The following is a 19,119-nucleotide window of genomic DNA, read 5'->3' as shown; positions in this document are numbered from 1 at the left end:
GTGTTTTTAAAAGTTATGTTTGACTTTATGACTTTCTGTGTCGTTTCTGGGATGCTTAGGACTCATATTGCACTGCTGGAAATAGTTTATTTTGATGCATATGCTGTTTTTTGCAAATTTGCATTATAATATTTATTTTCGTTTTTCCTGCAGTATATAAAAATTGGTGTATTTCAAAAATAAAACTATGAAGACACTTAAAATAAATTTCCTGTGGTGGGAAACTATTTTGTGCAACTTTTTTGTATTTACAGTTTCGAAGGATAAGCCTCTTAAATTTCTCTAACTAGAAATATATGTTAAAAAAACAAAAACGATTTTCAATTTTTTTGTAGTTTATTGCACTTTTTTTAAAATTTATGTAATTACTATGCACTTAATGCATACATATTATTAAAATTTGGGCTATAATAGTTGTATTGATGTATATTGTTAAGGGTTCAAATATTGAGGAGGGATACAGGAGGAAATCCAAATAACAACACTGATCCGGCCGGGTGGAGTCAAACGATGATTTTAATGAACACACGTGTATGCAATTCTTCCATAGCTCTAGGCCACTTTGCTCAATAGATCGCGCCGGACAAAGCTTCTGACCATCAATTAACTGACCGAGCTTCAACTCTTTAATAAGCACCAAAATGCAATGTGTATAAAATGATTACAGTTGCTCCTGCAATGAAAGAATATTCCATGATTATGATACCACCTGTAATACAGACTTTAATGTAATGTTAACAGCTTCAATAAATGCTTTAATGCAATGCTGATTAATGCAATAATAAAGATGATGGTTATGAACAGTAGCAGTAAAATAATTTCCCTGATCCCCACAGAACCTACAGTATTACTAGGTTTTAACAGTTTTACAATTTAACATAACATTGCCCAGTGGAGCATTATGGAGCTAGTTTTAGAATATTGTCTTCTGGGATGATGCATCAACTCATTCAGGCTACAGTCATACTCTCTTTACCTTCAAAAGTGCTTTAGGTAAACGCCTTCTTTACATACATTACAGGTTATCTAAAGGTAAGTTATGAAAATTAAGTTATCGCATACTATCTGTGTCTGTTTCTCTTTTTTAGCGTTCTAAAATCGCCTTGTTTGACAAGATGTGGCAGTACATGAAAAACGCAGAACCTTCAGTTTTTGTCAAGAAAACATCAGAGGGTGTCCAGCGTGTCAGGAAATCCAAGGGAAAGTACGCTTACCTGCTGGAGTCCACCATGAATGAGTACATCGAGCAGAGGAAACCCTGTGACACAATGAAAGTTGGAGGAAACCTGGACTCAAAAGGCTATGGCATCGCCACACCAAAAGGATCCCCATTAAGGTGGGTGGATCAGTATAACAATGCTGGCCAACCTGCACTGCCATGTACCATTCACACTACTAACCTGCTGCCTAGCATACCATCCCTCTCCTAATTCCTACAGTTCTTCTCTCTGTATATGTAGATGAAAGAGAATATCATGCTACACTACTTTGAGCTTTAAAGAGATCCAGATTTTTCCTAAACTCAGTAACTTGAAGTCACAGTAATAACCCTGGCTGACAAACTGCTTGTTATCAGGTGGTAATTAGCCAGTGTTCAAGCTGTCCCTGTGCCTATACACATAACTCACTACGGAGAGCAGATAGATTCATCCCAAGGCTTACTGCCAGCTGGGTGTCGCAGTATGCGAGTGTGATGAATGGGACACGGCGGTTAACTCGTTGTTATAATAATCCACCTACCCTGATGACACCATCTCAGTGGTTTGTATTTATTACCATGGTTACCACCTCTGACCAATGGCTAGCGGTGGTTTCCATGACAAATGGGGGATAGGGTGTTTGATTTGCTTCCAGGTCTTAAAGAACCCCTTCAGATAGGCTCCTTTTATCTTGAAAATAAATGTGATGACATTTATAGTGTAAAACATTCTAAACAAACCTGTGCATGTCAAATTAAAGTGTCTTCATATTCTGTTTGATTTTTTTTTTTTAAAGTGTTAGTTATTATTTTTGGCTGCAGGCTTTTCTCCATTGATAACTTGGCTCTTTAAGACCTGGATCAAGGGATTTTTGCAAAGTTTATGACCTAACGCTGCATTCCATTTGAAGTTGGAATTTGCAATTTGCATGTGTGTGTTTGCGTCTGTCTGAGTGTGTACACGTGTGTGTGTGTGTGTGTGTCTGTGTGTGCGTGTGTGTGTGTGTGTGTGTGTGTGTGTCTGGTGGGAGGAGGGAGGGCACTATATGTCACCATAAAATGTTTAAATTACATACGGACAGTTATACATAAATTAGCTTCCCCCTACATTCCCTCAGAGCTGTCTCTTATTTTTTTAATATGTGAAAGTAGTAGTAGTTTTATATTTTTCTTTTATCTCATGCGCAAGAATTTACATACATGTTTACACATGCAGATTAATAGCCTTTTAAAAAAAAATTGCTACAGAAAATACAACAAATTTACATTCATAAATAAACAACATTTAGCACTTTAGATAGACCTATCTAAAGTGGCCCTTAAGAAATAGCTTAAATAAGAAGAATGGTATATAGCTCAACAATATTTGTGTCATATATATGAGAAAAAATATGTACACTTCAGAATCAACAAAGCAAAATCAGAACGGAACACTTTAATAAATGTAGTAAAAAAAAATCAGATGGTATTAAGTGGATTAGCAACAGTGTTGGGGAGTAACGGAATACATGTACCACCGTTACGTATTTAAAATACAAAATATGAGTAACTGTATTGCGTTACAGTTACCGTTTTAAAAGGTGGTATTCAGAATACAGTTACTTTGTTGAAATGAATGGATTACATGGCGGTATTTTCTTGTTTCATAAGGCTATGAACTCTATATTTTTGGTGTCCACGCCGGTGGAAACCCAAACAAAACACGCATTAAGAGGCTCTCATGTCTGTGTCCCAATCTCACGGCCCATGTCACCTCTACTTGTGGCCCACATAATGACGTGAAGAAATATTTTAAAAAATTATTCACAAAAGTGATTTAATATGAAGGCAATAGCAGAGTGTTACAGGCATAGCCCTAAAGAATGTAGCCTCATGGGCAGTGTAGTCCGTGCTGCAGGGAGAATGGACTGCCATACCCGTTATGTGTCTGTGAAAGAGGAAGGGAGAAAAAGAGTTGAAAAGTAAGAGATGTCACGGACCAAAAACGGGAGATGGAAGCATGTAAATATTTTTATATATATATGTAAGATGTATTATATTTTATAGGCAATAATTCACCCTGTTTGTTTACTAAACATGGTTTAGTTTAACTTACTGACAATGAAACTCTTACAAACACATATGCGGTAAGGCCAGCCATAAAAATACACCTGTCCACAACTGTCAAATTATTGTGATATCACAATTGCAGGGTGATCTACTAACAATGCACTGTATTGTACAGGGTGGGCCATTTATATGGATACACCGTAATAACATGGGAATGGTTGGTGATATTAAAGTCCTGTTTGTGGCACATTAGTATATGTGAGGGGGCAAACTCCTCAAGATGGGTGGTGACCATGGGTGGCCATTTAGAAGTCGGCCATCTTGGATACAACTTTTGTTTTTTCAATAGGAAGAGGGCCATGTGACACATCAAACTTATTGGTAATGGTCACAAGAAAAACAATGGTGTGCTTGGTTTCAACGTAACTTTATTCTTTCATGAGTTATTTACAAGTTTCTTACCACTTATAAATGTGTTCAATGTGCTGCCCATTGTGTTGGATTGTCAATGCAACCCTCTTCTCCCACTCTTCACACACTTGATAGCAACACCGCAGGAGAAATGCCAGCACAGGCACCCAATATCCGTAGTTTCAGGTGCTGCACATCTCGTATCTTCACACCATAGACAATTGCCTTCAGATGACCCCAAAGATAAAAGTCTAAAGGGGTCAGATCAGGAGACCATGGGGCTTTTCAACTGGCCCACGACGACCAATCCACTTCCAGGAAACTGTTCATCTAGGAATGCTCGGACCTGGCACCCATAATGTGTTGGTGCACCATCTTGCTGGAAAAACTCAGGGAACGTGCCAGCTTCAGTGCATAAAGAGGGAAACACATCATCATGTAGCAATTTCAAATATCCAGTGGCCTTGAGGTTTCCATTGAGGAAGAATGGACACACTATCGTTGTACCCATATACCACACTAACCATCACTTTTGTTTGGTCCAACAGTCTTGGAGGATCCATCCAATGTGGGTTAGTGTCAGACCAATAGTGGTGGTTTGTTTGTTACTTCACCATTTACATAAAAGTTTGTCTCATCACTGAACAAAACCTTCTGTGTGAACTGAGGGTCCTGTTTCCAATTTTGTTTTGCCCATTCTGGCAAATTCTGTGCGCCGATCTGGGTCATCCTCGTTGAGATGCTGCAGTAGCTGGAGTTTGTAAGGGTGCCATCTGTGAGTAGCTAATATCCGCCGAAGGGATGTTCGACTACTACGTCATACTCTCTTTACCTTCAAGTGCTTTAGGTAAAACGCCTCTTTACATACATTACAGGTTATCTAAAGGTAAGTTATGAAAATAAGTTACGCATACTATCTGTGTCTGTTTCTCTTTTTTAGCGTTCTAAAATCGCCTTGTTTGACAAGATGTGGCAGTACATGAAAAACGCAGAACCTTCAGTTTTTTGTCAAGAAACATCAGAGGGTGTCCAGCGTGTCAGGAAATCCAAGGGAAAGTACGCTTACCTGCTGGAGTCCACCATGAATGAGTACATCGAGCAGAGGAAACCTGTGACACAATGAAAGTTGGAGGAAACCTACTCAAAAGGCTATGGCATCGCCACACCAAAAGGATCCCTAAGGTGGGTGGATCAGTATACAATGCTGGCCAACCTGCACTGCCATTACCATCACACTACTAACCTGCTGCCTAGCATACCACCCTCTCTAATTCCTACATTCTTCTTCTCTGTATATGTAGATGAAAGAGAAATCATGCTACACTACTTGAGCTTTAAAGAGATCCAGATTTTCCTAAACTCAGTAACTTGAAGTCACAGTAATAACCCTGGCTGACAAACTGCTTGTTATCAGGTGGTAATTAGCCAGTGTTCAAGCTGTCCCTGTGCCTATACACATAACTCACTACGGAGAGCATAGATTCATCCCAAGGCTTACTGCCAGCTGGGTGTCGCAGTATGCGAGTGTGATGAATGGGACACGGCGGTTAACTCGTTGTTATAATAACCACCTACCCTGATGACACCATCTCAGTGGTTTGTATTATTACCATGGTTACCACCCTGACCATGGCTAGCGGTGGTTTCCATGACAAATGGGGGATAGGGTGTTTGATTTGCTTCCAGGTCTTAAAGAACCCCTTCAGATAGGCTCCTTTATCTTGAAAATAAATGTGATGACATTTATAGTGTAAAACATTCTAAACAAACCTGTGCATGTCTGGTGGCAGAGAAAGAGCCTTTTCCTTACTGAAGACCATTCTGAGGTCATGGTACTCCTCGAGGACCAGAAATAGATCTAAGATGGTTGTGTACAGCACCAGGAGCTGGAAACTGAGAGTAGAGCTGATTGCAAACAGAGAGAGTGACACGTTAAAATCCAGTTAAGTATTTGCTAGCAGTCCAGTACAGGTGGGAGTTCTGTTTTTTCAACCAGGGAAACCAAGGATAAGGGATGGAAACATGAAGAGAGTTATTGTTTCCCAATGGTTGGCCGATGTGATTAGCTGCATGGGCTTGGTTTTGTGAGTGATATAGGCAAAACCTTGAGTGGAGGCCGGAATGGGAGGCTTGAGAGGCACCAAGGGAAACCTTGCTGTCGGGCTAGATCCATGTCTATTAAATTTTTCTCACAACCGGACTCCACGAATGCTTGGAGAGAATGAGAGGTCTGATGGTATTTGAGCTTCACAGGGATGGAGATGGAGTTTAGCTGCACCTGAAACGCCCACCAGTACCCCCAAATTTCAGGTGCCAATGAAATGCCCTGGCCGATCACAGTACAAACTCCCATGCAGGAAAACGCCTCTCTCTCTCCTACGGAGTGAGCCTGGATTGCCCGATTTGCATGGGCTCAGCAGGCTCCTTTGGTAACGGGAACAGGGTACTGGAGGGCGGACACACAACTCAAAGTACTTTGATGTGATGGTGAATTTATTTACAGGTGCACAGTGGGAGAATATGTGAGGTTTCAACTTATTTGCAAATGTGCGGAGAAAGTCTATGGGAGGTTTCCCACGGGGCAGCGAGTCTGAAATGAGGAAGAGGCAGAGAGAAGAACATGCGAGATGCGCTGCCCAGAGTGGGATGTGACTCTACTGTCACATCCCAATGACCCTTTGTTGTCATTGTACATGCAATGAAATTATCCACAGCATCAGTGCAGGACTAAAATATAAATAGTAAGACAGCAGGCATAAATAACAAACAGGAGAAATGTATACAAAGCAAGAGAAAAGCACATATTGGAGAACAAAGTGCTTGGAAGAAGTGCAAAGCACTTGCTCTGAGTTTAGAGTCCACATGTGAGTGTTCTGAGTGATCAGGGTACTCAGATTAGTGAGGTGAGTGGGCAGGGGTGGGTTGGGGGGGGGGGGGGGGTTCTTAAAAGTCCGAATGGCCCAGGGGAATAAACTTTTAGTCTGTCTGTAGGTGTGGGACCCGATTGACCTGAGGTGCTGACCAAACGGGAGCGGGTCAGACAGGTGGTGGGCGGGGTGCAAGGGGTCACCTGTGATGACCTTGTTTTTCTTGAGACAGGAGGAACTGACAATGGCCTCTAAGGGTGGCTGAGGTCAGCCAACTTGACCAGTATTAATTAGCCTCTGTGTTGCCTTCCTGTTGTCAGTAGTGGCCCCTGTGTACTAAAGACCCAGCCAGTAGAAGCGCATGCTCTCCACTGAGGAGTGGTAGAAGTCCAGCAGGAGCTTCTGGCCCAGGTTATTCTTCCTCAGGACATGAAGGGCCCCCACCAAGGCCTTGCGAGCCTGTACTGGTGTTTTTAAAAGTTATGTTTGACTTTATGACTTTCTGTGTCGTTTCTGGGATGCTTAGGACTCATATTGCACTGCTGGAAATAGTTTATTTTGATGCATATGCTGTTTTTTGCAAATTTGCATTATAATATTTATTTTCGTTTTTTCCTGCAGTATATAAAAATTGGTGTATTTCAAAAATAAAACTATGAAGACACTTAAAATAAATTTCCTGTGGTGGGAAACTATTTTGTGCAACTTTTTTGTATTTACAGTTTCGAAGGATAAGCCTCTTAAATTTCTCTAACTAGAAATATATGTTAAAAAAACAAAAACGATTTTCAATTTTTTTTGTAGTTTATTGCACTTTTTTAAAATTTATGTAATTACTATGCACTTAATGCATACATATTATTAAAATTTGGGCTATAATAGTTGTATTGATGTATATTGTTAAGGGTTCAAATATTGAGGAGGGATACAGGAGGAAATCCAAATAACAACACTGATCCGGCCGGGTGGAGTCAAACGATGATTTTAATGAACACACGTGTATGCAATTCTTCCATAGCTCTAGGCCACTTTGCTCAATAGATCGCGCCGGACAAAGCTTCTGACCATCAATTAACTGACCGAGCTTCAACTCTTTAATAAGCACCAAAATGCAATGTGTATAAAATGATTACAGTTGCTCCTGCAATGAAAGAATATTCCATGATTATGATACCACCTGTAATACAGACTTTAATGTAATGTTAACAGCTTCAATAAATGCTTTAATGCAATGCTGATTAATGCAATAATAAAGATGATGGTTATGAACAGTAGCAGTAAAATAATTTCCCTGATCCCCACAGAACCTACAGTATTACTAGGTTTTAACAGTTTTACATTTAACATAACATTGCCCAGTGGAGCATTATGGAGCTAGTTTTAGAATATTGTCTTCTGGGATGATGCATCAACTCATTCAGGCTACAGTCATACTCTCTTTACCTTCAAAAGTGCTTTAGGTAAACGCCTTCTTTACATACATTACAGGTTATCTAAAGGTAAGTTATGAAAATTAAGTTATCGCATACTATCTGTGTCTGTTTTCTCTTTTTTTAGCGTTCTAAAATCGCCTTGTTTGACAAGATGTGGCAGTACATGAAAAACGCAGAACCTTCAGTTTTTGTCAAGAAAACATCAGAGGGTGTCCAGCGTGTCAGGAAATCCAAGGGAAAGTACGCTTACCTGCTGGAGTCCACCATGAATGAGTACATCGAGCAGAGGAAACCCTGTGACACAATGAAAGTTGGAGGAAACCTGGACTCAAAAGGCTATGGCATCGCCACACCAAAAGGATCCCCATTAAGGTGGGTGGATCAGTATAACAATGCTGGCCAACCTGCACTGCCATGTACCATTCACACTACTAACCTGCTGCCTAGCATACCATCCCTCTCCTAATTCCTACAGTTCTTCTCTCTGTATATGTAGATGAAAGAGAATATCATGCTACACTACTTTGAGCTTTAAAGAGATCCAGATTTTTCCTAAACTCAGTAACTTGAAGTCACAGTAATAACCCTGGCTGACAAACTGCTTGTTATCAGGTGGTAATTAGCCAGTGTTCAAGCTGTCCCTGTGCCTATACACATAACTCACTACGGAGAGCAGATAGATTCATCCCAAGGCTTACTGCCAGCTGGGTGTCGCAGTATGCGAGTGTGATGAATGGGACACGGCGGTTAACTCGTTGTTATAATAATCCACCTACCCTGATGACACCATCTCAGTGGTTTGTATTTATTACCATGGTTACCACCTCTGACCAATGGCTAGCGGTGGTTTCCATGACAAATGGGGGATAGGGTGTTTGATTTGCTTCCAGGTCTTAAAGAACCCCTTCAGATAGGCTCCTTTTATCTTGAAAATAAATGTGATGACATTTATAGTGTAAAACATTCTAAACAAACCTGTGCATGTCAAATTAAAGTGTCTTCATATTCTGTTTGATTTTTTTTTTTAAAGTGTTAGTTATTATTTTTGGCTGCAGGCTTTTCTCCATTGATAACTTGGCTCTTTAAGACCTGGATCAAGGGATTTTTGCAAAGTTTATGACCTAACGCTGCATTCCATTTGAAGTTGGAATTTGCAATTTGCATGTGTGTGTTTGCGTCTGTCTGAGTGTGTACACGTGTGTGTGTGTGTGTCTGTGTGTGCGTGTGTGTGTGTGTGTGTGTGTGTGTCTGGTGGGAGGAGGGAGGGCACTATATGTCACCATAAAATGTTTAAATTACATACGGACAGTTATACATAAATTAGCTTCCCCCTACATTCCCTCAGAGCTGTCTCTTATTTTTTTAATATGTGAAAGTAGTAGTAGTTTTATATTTTTCTTTTATCTCATGCAATTGCGCAAGAATTTACATACATGTTTACACATGCAGATTAATAGCCTTTTAAAAAAAAAATTGCTACAGAAAATACAACAAATTTACATTCATAAATAAACAACACTTAGCACTTTAGATAGACCTATCTAAAGTGGCCCTTAAGAAATAGCTTAAATAAGAAGAATGGTATATAGCTCAACAATATTTGTGTCATATATATGAGAAAAAATATGTACACTTCAGAATCAACAAAGCAAAATCAGAACGGAACACTTTAATAAATGTAGTAAAAAAAAAATCAGATGGTATTAAGTGGATTAGCAACAGTGTTGGGGAGTAACGGAATACATGTACCACCGTTACGTATTTAAAATACAAAATATGAGTAACTGTATTGCGTTACAGTTACCGTTTTAAAAGGTGGTATTCAGAATACAGTTACTTTGTTGAAATGAATGGATTACATGGCGGTATTTTCTTGTTTCATAAGGCTATGAACTCTATATTTTTGGTGTCCACGCCGGTGGAAACCCAAACAAAACACGCATTAAGAGGCTCTCATGTCTGTGTCCCAATCTCACGGCCCATGTCACCTCTACTTGTGGCCCACATAATGACGTGAAGAAATATTTTAAAAAATTATTCACAAAAGTGATTTAATATGAAGGCAATAGCAGAGTGTTACAGGCATAGCCCTAAAGAATGTAGCCTCATGGGCAGTGTAGTCCGTGCTGCAGGGAGAATGGACTGCCATACCCGTTATGTGTCTGTGAAAGAGGAAGGGAGAAAAAGAGTTGAAAAGTAAGAGATGTCACGGACCAAAAACGGGAGATGGAAGCATGTAAATATTTTTATATATATATGTAAGATGTATTATATTTTATAGGCAATAATTCACCCTGTTTGTTTACTAAACATGGTTTAGTTTAACTTACTGACAATGAAACTCTTACAAACACATATGCGGTAAGGCCAGCCATAAAAATACACCTGTCCACAACTGTCAAATTATTGTGATATCACAATTGCAGGGTGATCTACTAACAATGCACTGTATTGTACAGGGTGGGCCATTTATATGGATACACCGTAATAACATGGGAATGGTTGGTGATATTAAAGTCCTGTTTGTGGCACATTAGTATATGTGAGGGGGCAAACTCCTCAAGATGGGTGGTGACCATGGTGGCCATTTAGAAGTCGGCCATCTTGGATACAACTTTTGTTTTTTCAATAGGAAGAGGGCCATGTGACACATCAAACTTATTGGTAATGGCACAAGAAAAACAGTGGTGTGCTTGGTTTCAACGTAACTTTATTCTTTCATGAGTTATTTACAAGTTTCTTACCACTTATAAAATGTGTTCAATGTGCTGCCCATTGTGTTGGATTGTCAATGCAACCCTCTTCTCCCACTCTTCACACACTGATAGCAACACCGCAGGAGAAATGCCAGCACAGGCACCCAATATCCGTAGTTTCAGGTGCTGCACATCTCGTATCTTCACACCATAGACAATTGCCTTCAGATGACCCCAAAGATAAAAGTCTAAAGGGGTCAGATCAGGAGACCATGGGGGCTTTTCAACTGGCCCACGACGACCAATCCACTTTCCAGGAAACTGTTCATCTAGGAATGCTCGGACCTGGCACCCATAATGTGGTGGTGCACCATCTTGCTGGAAAAACTCAGGGAACGTGCCAGCTTCAGTGCATAAAGAGGGAAACACATCATCATGTAGCAATTTCAAATATCCAGTGGCCTTGAGGTTTCCATTGATGAAGAATGGACACACTATCGTTGTACCCCATATACCACACTAAACCATCACTTTTGTTGGTCCAACAGTCTTGGAGGATCCATCCAATGTGGGTTAGTGTCAGACCAATAGTGGTGGTTTTGTTTGTTAACTTCACCATTTACATAAAAGTTTGCCTCATCACTGAACAAAACCTTCTGTGTGAACTGAGGGTCCTGTTCCAATTTTTGTTTTGCCCATTCTGCAAATTCTGTGCGCCGATCTGGGTCATCCTCGTTGAGATGCTGCAGTAGCTGGAGTTTGTAAGGGTGCCATCTGTGAGTAGCTAATATCCGCCGAAGGGATGTTCGACTAATGCCACTCTCCAGTGACATGCGGTGAGCAGTGTTGGTCAAGTTACTTGAAAAAAGTAATCAGTAACTAATTACTGATTACTTCCCCAAAAAAGTAATCCCGTTACTTTACTGATTACTTATTTTCAAAAGTAATTAATTACTTAGTTACTTAGTTACTTTTTAAACATACGATTTACAACCTGAAGAGGTGATAAAGCGATAGATCTTTCAGCCCAATTCTACTTTTTCTGCATAATCCATCATACAAAATGTAATCAAATGGAAAAGTCTCTTTTTTTTTAACTTGTTTTATCAGTTTTAATCTTTTAACTTTATGCATCAAGCAAAAATTTAATTATATGCAACATTCTCTGACTCGAATAAATTAGTTTAAAATTTAAACCTATTTTCTACACATTCCAGCACATAAAATAAAATATTTTTTGTGTTTACACACACTCTTTCAAATAGATGCAAGTAAAACACAGCAGAAAATAAATAAAGTCAAAGACTCAGCAGTCCTGTTGCTCTATTTTCACCTGTAAAGCAGGACTGCGGTAGGCGGAGGTTTACCCTGGTGCAGGTGTGCCGCGGTCAGTTGAAGAATCCGTGAGTTTCTCTGTGAGTTTCCCATTACGTGGTAGCGCACTCGGTGCTTGCTTGGAAGTTTAGGGATTTTTTTCGCTGTAAAAAGAAGTTTTCTTCCCACGCACGATGGACGCTAATGTTTTTGTCACTTTTTATGGAATCAAACTCAAAGTAAGGTCAGTACTTCCACGCTTTAAACGCTGCACGCTCATACTCTCTCCCACAATCGATATGTGATCCATTGTTGATCTGCACACAGCTGTTGTCACTAACGGCGCACTTGCTTACGTCACTGTCGTGAGACATTCTGGCAAAAAATCACGGTTTTAGTAACGCAGTAACGCAGCATTACTACGGGAAAGTAACGGTAATCTAATTACCGTTTTTGCAATAGTAATCCCTTACTTTACTCATTACTTGAAAAAAGTAATCAGATTACAGTAACGCGTTACAAGTAACGCGTTACTGCCCATCTCTGGCGGCGAGTGCTACGCTGTGGGCTTTTGCTGAATGAAGCTGGGACAGCCACTGATGTTTCTTCATTAGTGACAGTTTTCTTGCGTCCACATTTTGGCAAATCCAACACTGAACCAGTTTCACGAAACTTAGCAAGCAGTTTGCTAACTGTAGCATGGGAGATGGGTGGTCTCGTAGGGTGTCTTGCATTGAAATCTGCTGCAATGACCCGGTTACTGCGTTCACCAGATATCAACACAATTTAGATCCACTCCTCACGCGTTAACCTCTCCGACATGTAAATGGCTGTGAACAAAGAGAAACTTGTAAATAACTCATGAAAGAATAAAGTTACGTTGAAACCAAGCACACCATTGTTTTTCTTGTGACATTACCAATAAGTGAACTGAAACAAACATTTATTTTTAGGTCCATTCTGCTGCTGATACATACTTTAGGTTTCTGAATATTAAACTTGTTTCTGCCTTTCATAGTGTGTAACCTGAAGGCCCTGAGTACTTTCTCCCACACTGAAAACACTGGAATGATAAAATGATTTAAACATTACCTAATAAGACTGATTCAGGACAGACAATTAGTTATTTTAAACTTTTCTAGCAGTCCTTCACAAACAGGGAACAGTCTGTCTATTCTCCCCATCTGTCAGCTGCTGCTGGCTCTTCCTCCTCCTCTTCCTCACACACTGCTGAGTTTGTCCTGGTGGATCATCAGGGGTGCAAAGCCTCACAGATGATGTGCAGCAGTGGGTCCTTCAGTCTGTCCTCACTCTGGACACTTGCAGTCGTCACACATGGAAATCAAATGTGTGATAAGCTGCAGGATTCAAACACAAATGTAACTTATAAACACATGTTCATACTTTTATTCCACAATCAGAGAGAAAGAAAAAGAGAGAGAGTGCAGGACAGACAGACAGGTGACAGTCTCAGGTGTATACACTGCTACAAAACAGCACAAGAGAAGGAGGATTTAGTGTTTGTGTTGTTACGAGTGCTCAACAAGAAGAGTTCCCAGATGGTACAGTGGACACTTGTGTGACTCCTGTGATTAAAGCATCTTTCTTTCAGCTTAACAAGTGAAACCGTCAGCTCGTTCAAACACACGTTAAAGTCCGTTTGGCTCGACACCACCGAACAGAGGCAGCAATATAACATAGCTAACATTAACAGTGCAGTGAATCCTGCTTGTGCCGTGATGTTCAGGACTGCAAACCGAGCAGCATTCATTGACTTTCATCTTGTTGTATTTGTGGATATATGACTGACTTTAATTATCCATAAAATCATCACATTCTCTGTAAGATTAAGGTCAGCTATAGTACTAACATTGCTAATGTTTGCAACTTTGCCGACATGTGGCCAACAGTAATGTTTTAATGTTCTTCATTATTAAACATTTGCACATAAATAAGTGACATAATATTCAGTACTTACTTTTGAAAGTTTACTTTTTCGGCCGCTCTGCTTAACCCATCTGCCGCTTTTTTCGGCAAAATTATCCACACCCACCGCCGCATTATGAATTCTGGGATATATGGGACCACAAAGTCTACAGCGGACCAAACTTCATATTTGGGGAAAACGACGGCGTATTTGGAGACCGCATTTGGAGTACACTTCGGATTGGGACAGCCATGGTCACGTCGCTGTGACATAATAGGTCTCAAAATGCGTACTCCGAAGCGTGTGGTCGCTGGATTGGGACACAGTCAATATATACACTGAGGATAACGAGGGAATCTGCAACAGGAGGAAAACACAGCTGGATCTAAACTGACATAACAAGACAGGGAGGAAGCAAAACAGAATACACCAGCACAGGACACAGAACTATCACAATAAAACTGGAAGCCAGAGACTAAAACTGAGATGTGGATTGACTGGACATAAGGCACAGAGGGAGCAAGAAATGTAGCTGGGAAACAGATGAATAAACATGGAGGCAGAAATAAACCTACAGTAGATGGAAGTACAGTAGATGGTACATGGAAGGCACAGGAACAAAACCTAAGAACTAGAAATCACAAAAATATAATCAAAAACATAAACACTGGGTCACCAGACCCATAACCATGACAGAAATAAATTGCTGTAGTCAGCAAGTTTAGAAAATCCTCTTAAAATGTGAGATTCAGAGATTCAGTATAAAACTACTGTAATTCTTAAACTGTTCATGCAGTATTTTTGTTAATCTCCTTAAATCTTGTTTCATTTAAAAATCTGGTGGTGTATAGGGGCAAAATTGCAAACATTGGGTCCTTATCAAAATTATCTTTCCGGTTTCTAGGCTGTTACACCATTGTTGGCCTCGTATTCATATGACACCCAATGGCATTTTAATCCATAGCCTGATTTCCACAAAGAAAAAAGTTAACTATGTGAAATGTAAGTAAAAGCAATGCAGGGAGTAGTGATGGTAAATTTGATTCTTTTTACTGAATCAAGTTTGAATGAGTCACTCACAAAAATGAATCGGATTTTTTGAGTCATTTGAGTCACTGAGTCAGTTGCCCAGAGAGTGCAAAAAAATTACATTTACAAACTTAATGTGTTTCTCTTTTCATGTATATCCTACTGCTAAGATGATTGAAAAAGAATAACAACTATTTTTATAGAGCAAAAAAGAGCAAAAAAAATTACGATTTCTAAAGGGAAAATTTATTTTATTTATTTTTATTGTATTTTATTAGTTTTTTCCTCAAATGTCAAATATATATTTTCTCATCTAAATGTCCACTGAGCTGTGAGCCAGGGGGCGGTAATGTGCCTTAACAGTGGTTGCCAACCAAGAAGTAGAAGAAGAAGCTGTGAGCCAGGAAGGTTGGGTGGGGGTGAGTGAGTGAGTAGTCGTGTCCAAATTCATGGGCTGCATCCTCCTGAGGACCCGGCCTTCACGGTCTACGTGGGCCAGGTCCTCAGAAGGTCAGGTAGGCCGGAAGTAAACGGCTGTAAAATTGGACGGTCTAGGCTGTCTCGGTGGAGTTTAATAAACTCGGCCGTCTGCTCCTTGCTATCTAAAATATAACAGGACACTGGCGTAAATTCTCGACCATCTCAAACTTCTGTTTAATCAGTTTTCTGTTTGACGTTTATTGAGCTGTGTGAAAACCAAGGAACCCACCCGGGGGATTAATAAAGTTTTATTTTATCTAATCTAATCTAACAACTTTAATCTCAGCCAAACTGATTTACTCACGAACAAATAAAACACTGAAAAAAGCCAAACAATAACATTTTTAGGTTGTCTAAGTGACTTATATATTACGTTTAACCTGAGTACTGAAAGTCTGCGGTGATCTGAAATGATGTGCCGGGAGTTGTGCCGTTCTCAGTGGCTCTAGTGACCCTCGAGCTCTCGGCTAGCTAGGCTGTGGGTAACGCTGAACTCAAAGCACTTTTGCAATACCAATTCTGATAAATCGAGCAGAATTTGAGTTTACACACCCCTTCACCCCGAAAATATGTTATAAGTTTATTTTGTGACCCAGAAAGATTAAAAGTATTTTAAAACATGGCGGCCGGCCAGGGGGAACAGGAGTTTGCTGGGCCGCGCTATGAACTGGGTATGTGGGCAGGACACCCGGCTGAGAGGAGTCTAAATGCGTCCTAGAGCTGCGAGAATTGCCACAGAGATCATTGGCTACAATCGACAGGGGGGGGTGAATGAGTCCTGAGTGATTCATTCCATGTACGATCAGTCTCCAGGCAGGGCGGGGGTGAGTGAGTGAGTGATTCGTTCATGCTACGATTCAGCACAGGAAGGGAGGGGGTGAGTAACTCAAATGTGCTGTTAGCAGAGCGATGCTACTGTGAACTGAGGAGCTATTATCTTGATGTGAGCTTTCTACTCAGGGTGTTTTCTTCCAGTTCAGAGCAGAAATGTTTCTGTTAAGAAACTGGCTGTTGTTTTTTTCCCCCCACAATTTTAATTATAAGCTAAATATATTTCTACTATTGAAATTAGTTTGCTAACAGCAACAGGGATGAGTCAGTGAAGGAGTCAGTTGGGCTTGTGAATCATGATTCACAAGTCAGTAAAGTGATTCTCGAGTATTTTATATCAACTGAAGCCCATGTCCAAAGGATTGTGACAGGGCGCACAGGTAGTAAGAGGTTTTATAGTTTTACAGACCTGAGGAAATCACATGATAGGGTGGGGCTAGGTTTCACAATGAGCTCACCCGAAACCTTGGCTGATTGTGACCTACACCTGTTTTCACGCCTTGGCTCATGTGATTAGGTATAGGATCATCAGGGGGTCCTTTTGTCCCTCTTTGGAGGGATACTCCGACAGGGTTTAAATCTGGGACTCTCCACCATTTGACCCTAGAACTGAAGAAGCCTCAGTTGAGAGGTGAAACGTCTTCAAGCAACTTAAAGAAGTCCAGACGCTTTTCTTTCCAAGCTCCTTAGACTTTATCCACATTACTGTAGAAGCTGCACCAAGCGGACCACAAATAGTTTTTTTTAACTATCTTTGTGACTTCAACTCTCCTTCAGTACAAAAGGTTTGTTGGTCAGGTCACAGAGATCCTCAGCATATTCAACCTAACTAGGTTCTCGGTTCAGATCAGTTTCAAGTTTTATTGTCATGTACAGATAAACAGTGTAGCCACATTTACCCATAATGAAATTCTTTGGCTTGTGCTCCTCAGCTTTACATGAGCATATAAAAGTGTGCAGTTAAATGAAGAAGAAAATAACAGAAATAACAGTAATAATAATGATAAAGAGAAAAAAGTATTAAATATTTAGAGAATTTGAGACTAGTTTTGGTATTTACAGTTTGTGCAAAACTTGTGCAATGAGCATTTAAGTGGGATTAGTTGAAGTGACAGTGTGTAGAGTCCTGTAATTGTAGTGAGTGTGTAATGGTGTGTATAGAATGTCAGCAGTTCAGAAAAGCCTAATGGCTTGTGGGTAAAAACCGTCTCTGTGTCTGGTAGTGCGGGTCTGGATGCTCCTGAACCGCCTGCGGGACAGCAGGAGTGTGAAAAGTCTGTGGCTGGGATCAGAGAGGATCCGCTGCATCTTCCTCATCCTGCGTGACTGGCAGTTCAGTCCTGGTGATGCGCTGTGCTGATCTCACCACCCTCTGCAGATCAGCAGAACTTTATCACCAGATACCAGCTAATTTAACATCAGAAACAACAGTCACATCAAGGCGCTTTATATTTTAAGGTAGACCCTACAATAATACAACATGCTTCAGCTTCAGCTACTCCAAGAGCTGGGCTCTGCTTAGTACCTTTCTCCAGCATCCGACAAGCTAGCCAAGGTCAGCAGACTCCTTCAGCGTGTTGGCTCCCTTTTGGCTCCCTGGTGGCTACAGCCCCATACTTTCCTCAGCAATAGAGATGCACAACATGGTCCATTCAGACTCAGTTTCTCCAGAAATTAAAAGTCTCCTGCACTGGGGAGATCAGAATGAGGTTCCCAGCACACCTTCACTTTATATGTGGATACACCAGTCCAGTCTGGCATCCTCCCCTCCCACCTGATCTGTTCACCACCAGGTGAATGGATCTTTTCACCCAAATGTGCAAGATATGACAGCAGGTCTAATGATACAATTGCAAAATCAATCATCAACCTGCGACTGATGGCATCCTGGTTCCAACTCTTATCACAAACATGGTTTTAAGGTTCAAGGTTCAAGGTTCTTTATTTGTCACATGCATAGTTATACAAGTATAACACACAGTGAAATGTAGCCTGACACGCTCCTCGACATGTGCAAAAATAGGGGGGGCTGTAGAGGAAGAACATTATATATATATATATCTATATATATATATATATATAGTATGTACATTGGGTGAATGTGCAGTAGTAGCAGCAAGCAGGTGAATTCTGTACATTAATAAGAATAGACATCTGACTATTTTACAGGATAGACAATATAAACATATTTAAAATTAAAGGAATTTGGAAAATGTACATTGTTCCTTGGTTTAGTGTCTGGAAGAGAGTCCTGACTCAGTCAATTATAGATGATGTGAGATGATGTGAGCGGGCGGGTGTGTGTGTTTAGGGCCCGGATGGCTTGGGGATAGAAGCTCCTCTTGAGTCTCTCTGTCCTTGCCCGGATGATGCGGAACCTTCTACCAGATTGCAGAAGTTGGAACAGTTTGTTGCCAGGATGGGACGGGTCCTTCAGTATCTGCGCTGCTCTAGTCCGGCATCTCCTGGTGTAGGTGTCCTGAAGCGGGGGGAGAGCAATCCTGCAGCAGCGTTCTGCTGTACGGATCACTCTCTGGAGAGCTTTTTGGTCCTTCACACAGCTGTTCCCAAACCACGATGTCATGTTCTGTGTGAGGATGCTCTCCACAGCGCCTGTATAGAAAATCCTGAGGATCTTTGGAGAGACCCTGAACTTCCTCAGTTGTCGTAGGTGATACAGGCGCTGCCTAGCCTTTTTGGTCTGGGCCTGAATGTGGGCAGCCCATGTCGGGTCTGAGGAGATGTGAACACCAAGATACTTGAAGGACTGCACCCTCTCCACTGGAGCTCCATTGATGATAATGGGCTCGTAGTCTCTGTGCTGACCCCTTCTGAAGTCCACCACCAGCTCCTTGGTCTTGCCGACGTTCAGCTGGAGGTGGTT

General features: G+C 40.8%; 2 protein-coding genes across 3 annotated transcripts in view; both read left to right on the top strand.

Annotated features, from left to right (window-relative positions):
- Positions 1–2,695, top strand: part of LOC120716596 (glutamate receptor 2-like) — a 61,438-nt gene extending 58,743 nt beyond the window's left edge. Inside the window, exon 16 of the mRNA XM_040004133.1 lies at positions 1,089–2,695. Within this exon, the coding sequence (XP_039860067.1) occupies positions 1,089–1,430 (342 nt within the window). The 3' untranslated portion in view covers positions 1,431–2,695. The remainder of the gene's footprint in view (positions 1–1,088) is intronic.
- Positions 2,696–8,075: 5,380 nt separating this feature from the next.
- Positions 8,076–19,119, top strand: part of LOC120716598 (glutamate receptor 4-like) — a 52,844-nt gene continuing 41,800 nt past the window's right edge. For both annotated transcript variants that reach the window (XM_040004137.1, XM_040004136.1), the window contains exon 1: positions 8,076–8,330. In XM_040004137.1, the coding sequence (XP_039860071.1) occupies positions 8,110–8,330 (221 nt within the window). In that variant the 5' untranslated portion in view covers positions 8,076–8,109. The remainder of the gene's footprint in view (positions 8,331–19,119) is intronic.

Source organism: Simochromis diagramma, unplaced genomic scaffold, assembly GCF_900408965.1.
Source record: "Simochromis diagramma unplaced genomic scaffold, fSimDia1.1 OVJJ01000565.1, whole genome shotgun sequence".
Taxonomy (NCBI): domain Eukaryota; kingdom Metazoa; phylum Chordata; class Actinopteri; order Cichliformes; family Cichlidae; genus Simochromis; species Simochromis diagramma.
This window is presented reverse-complemented; position numbering and strand designations above follow the sequence as displayed.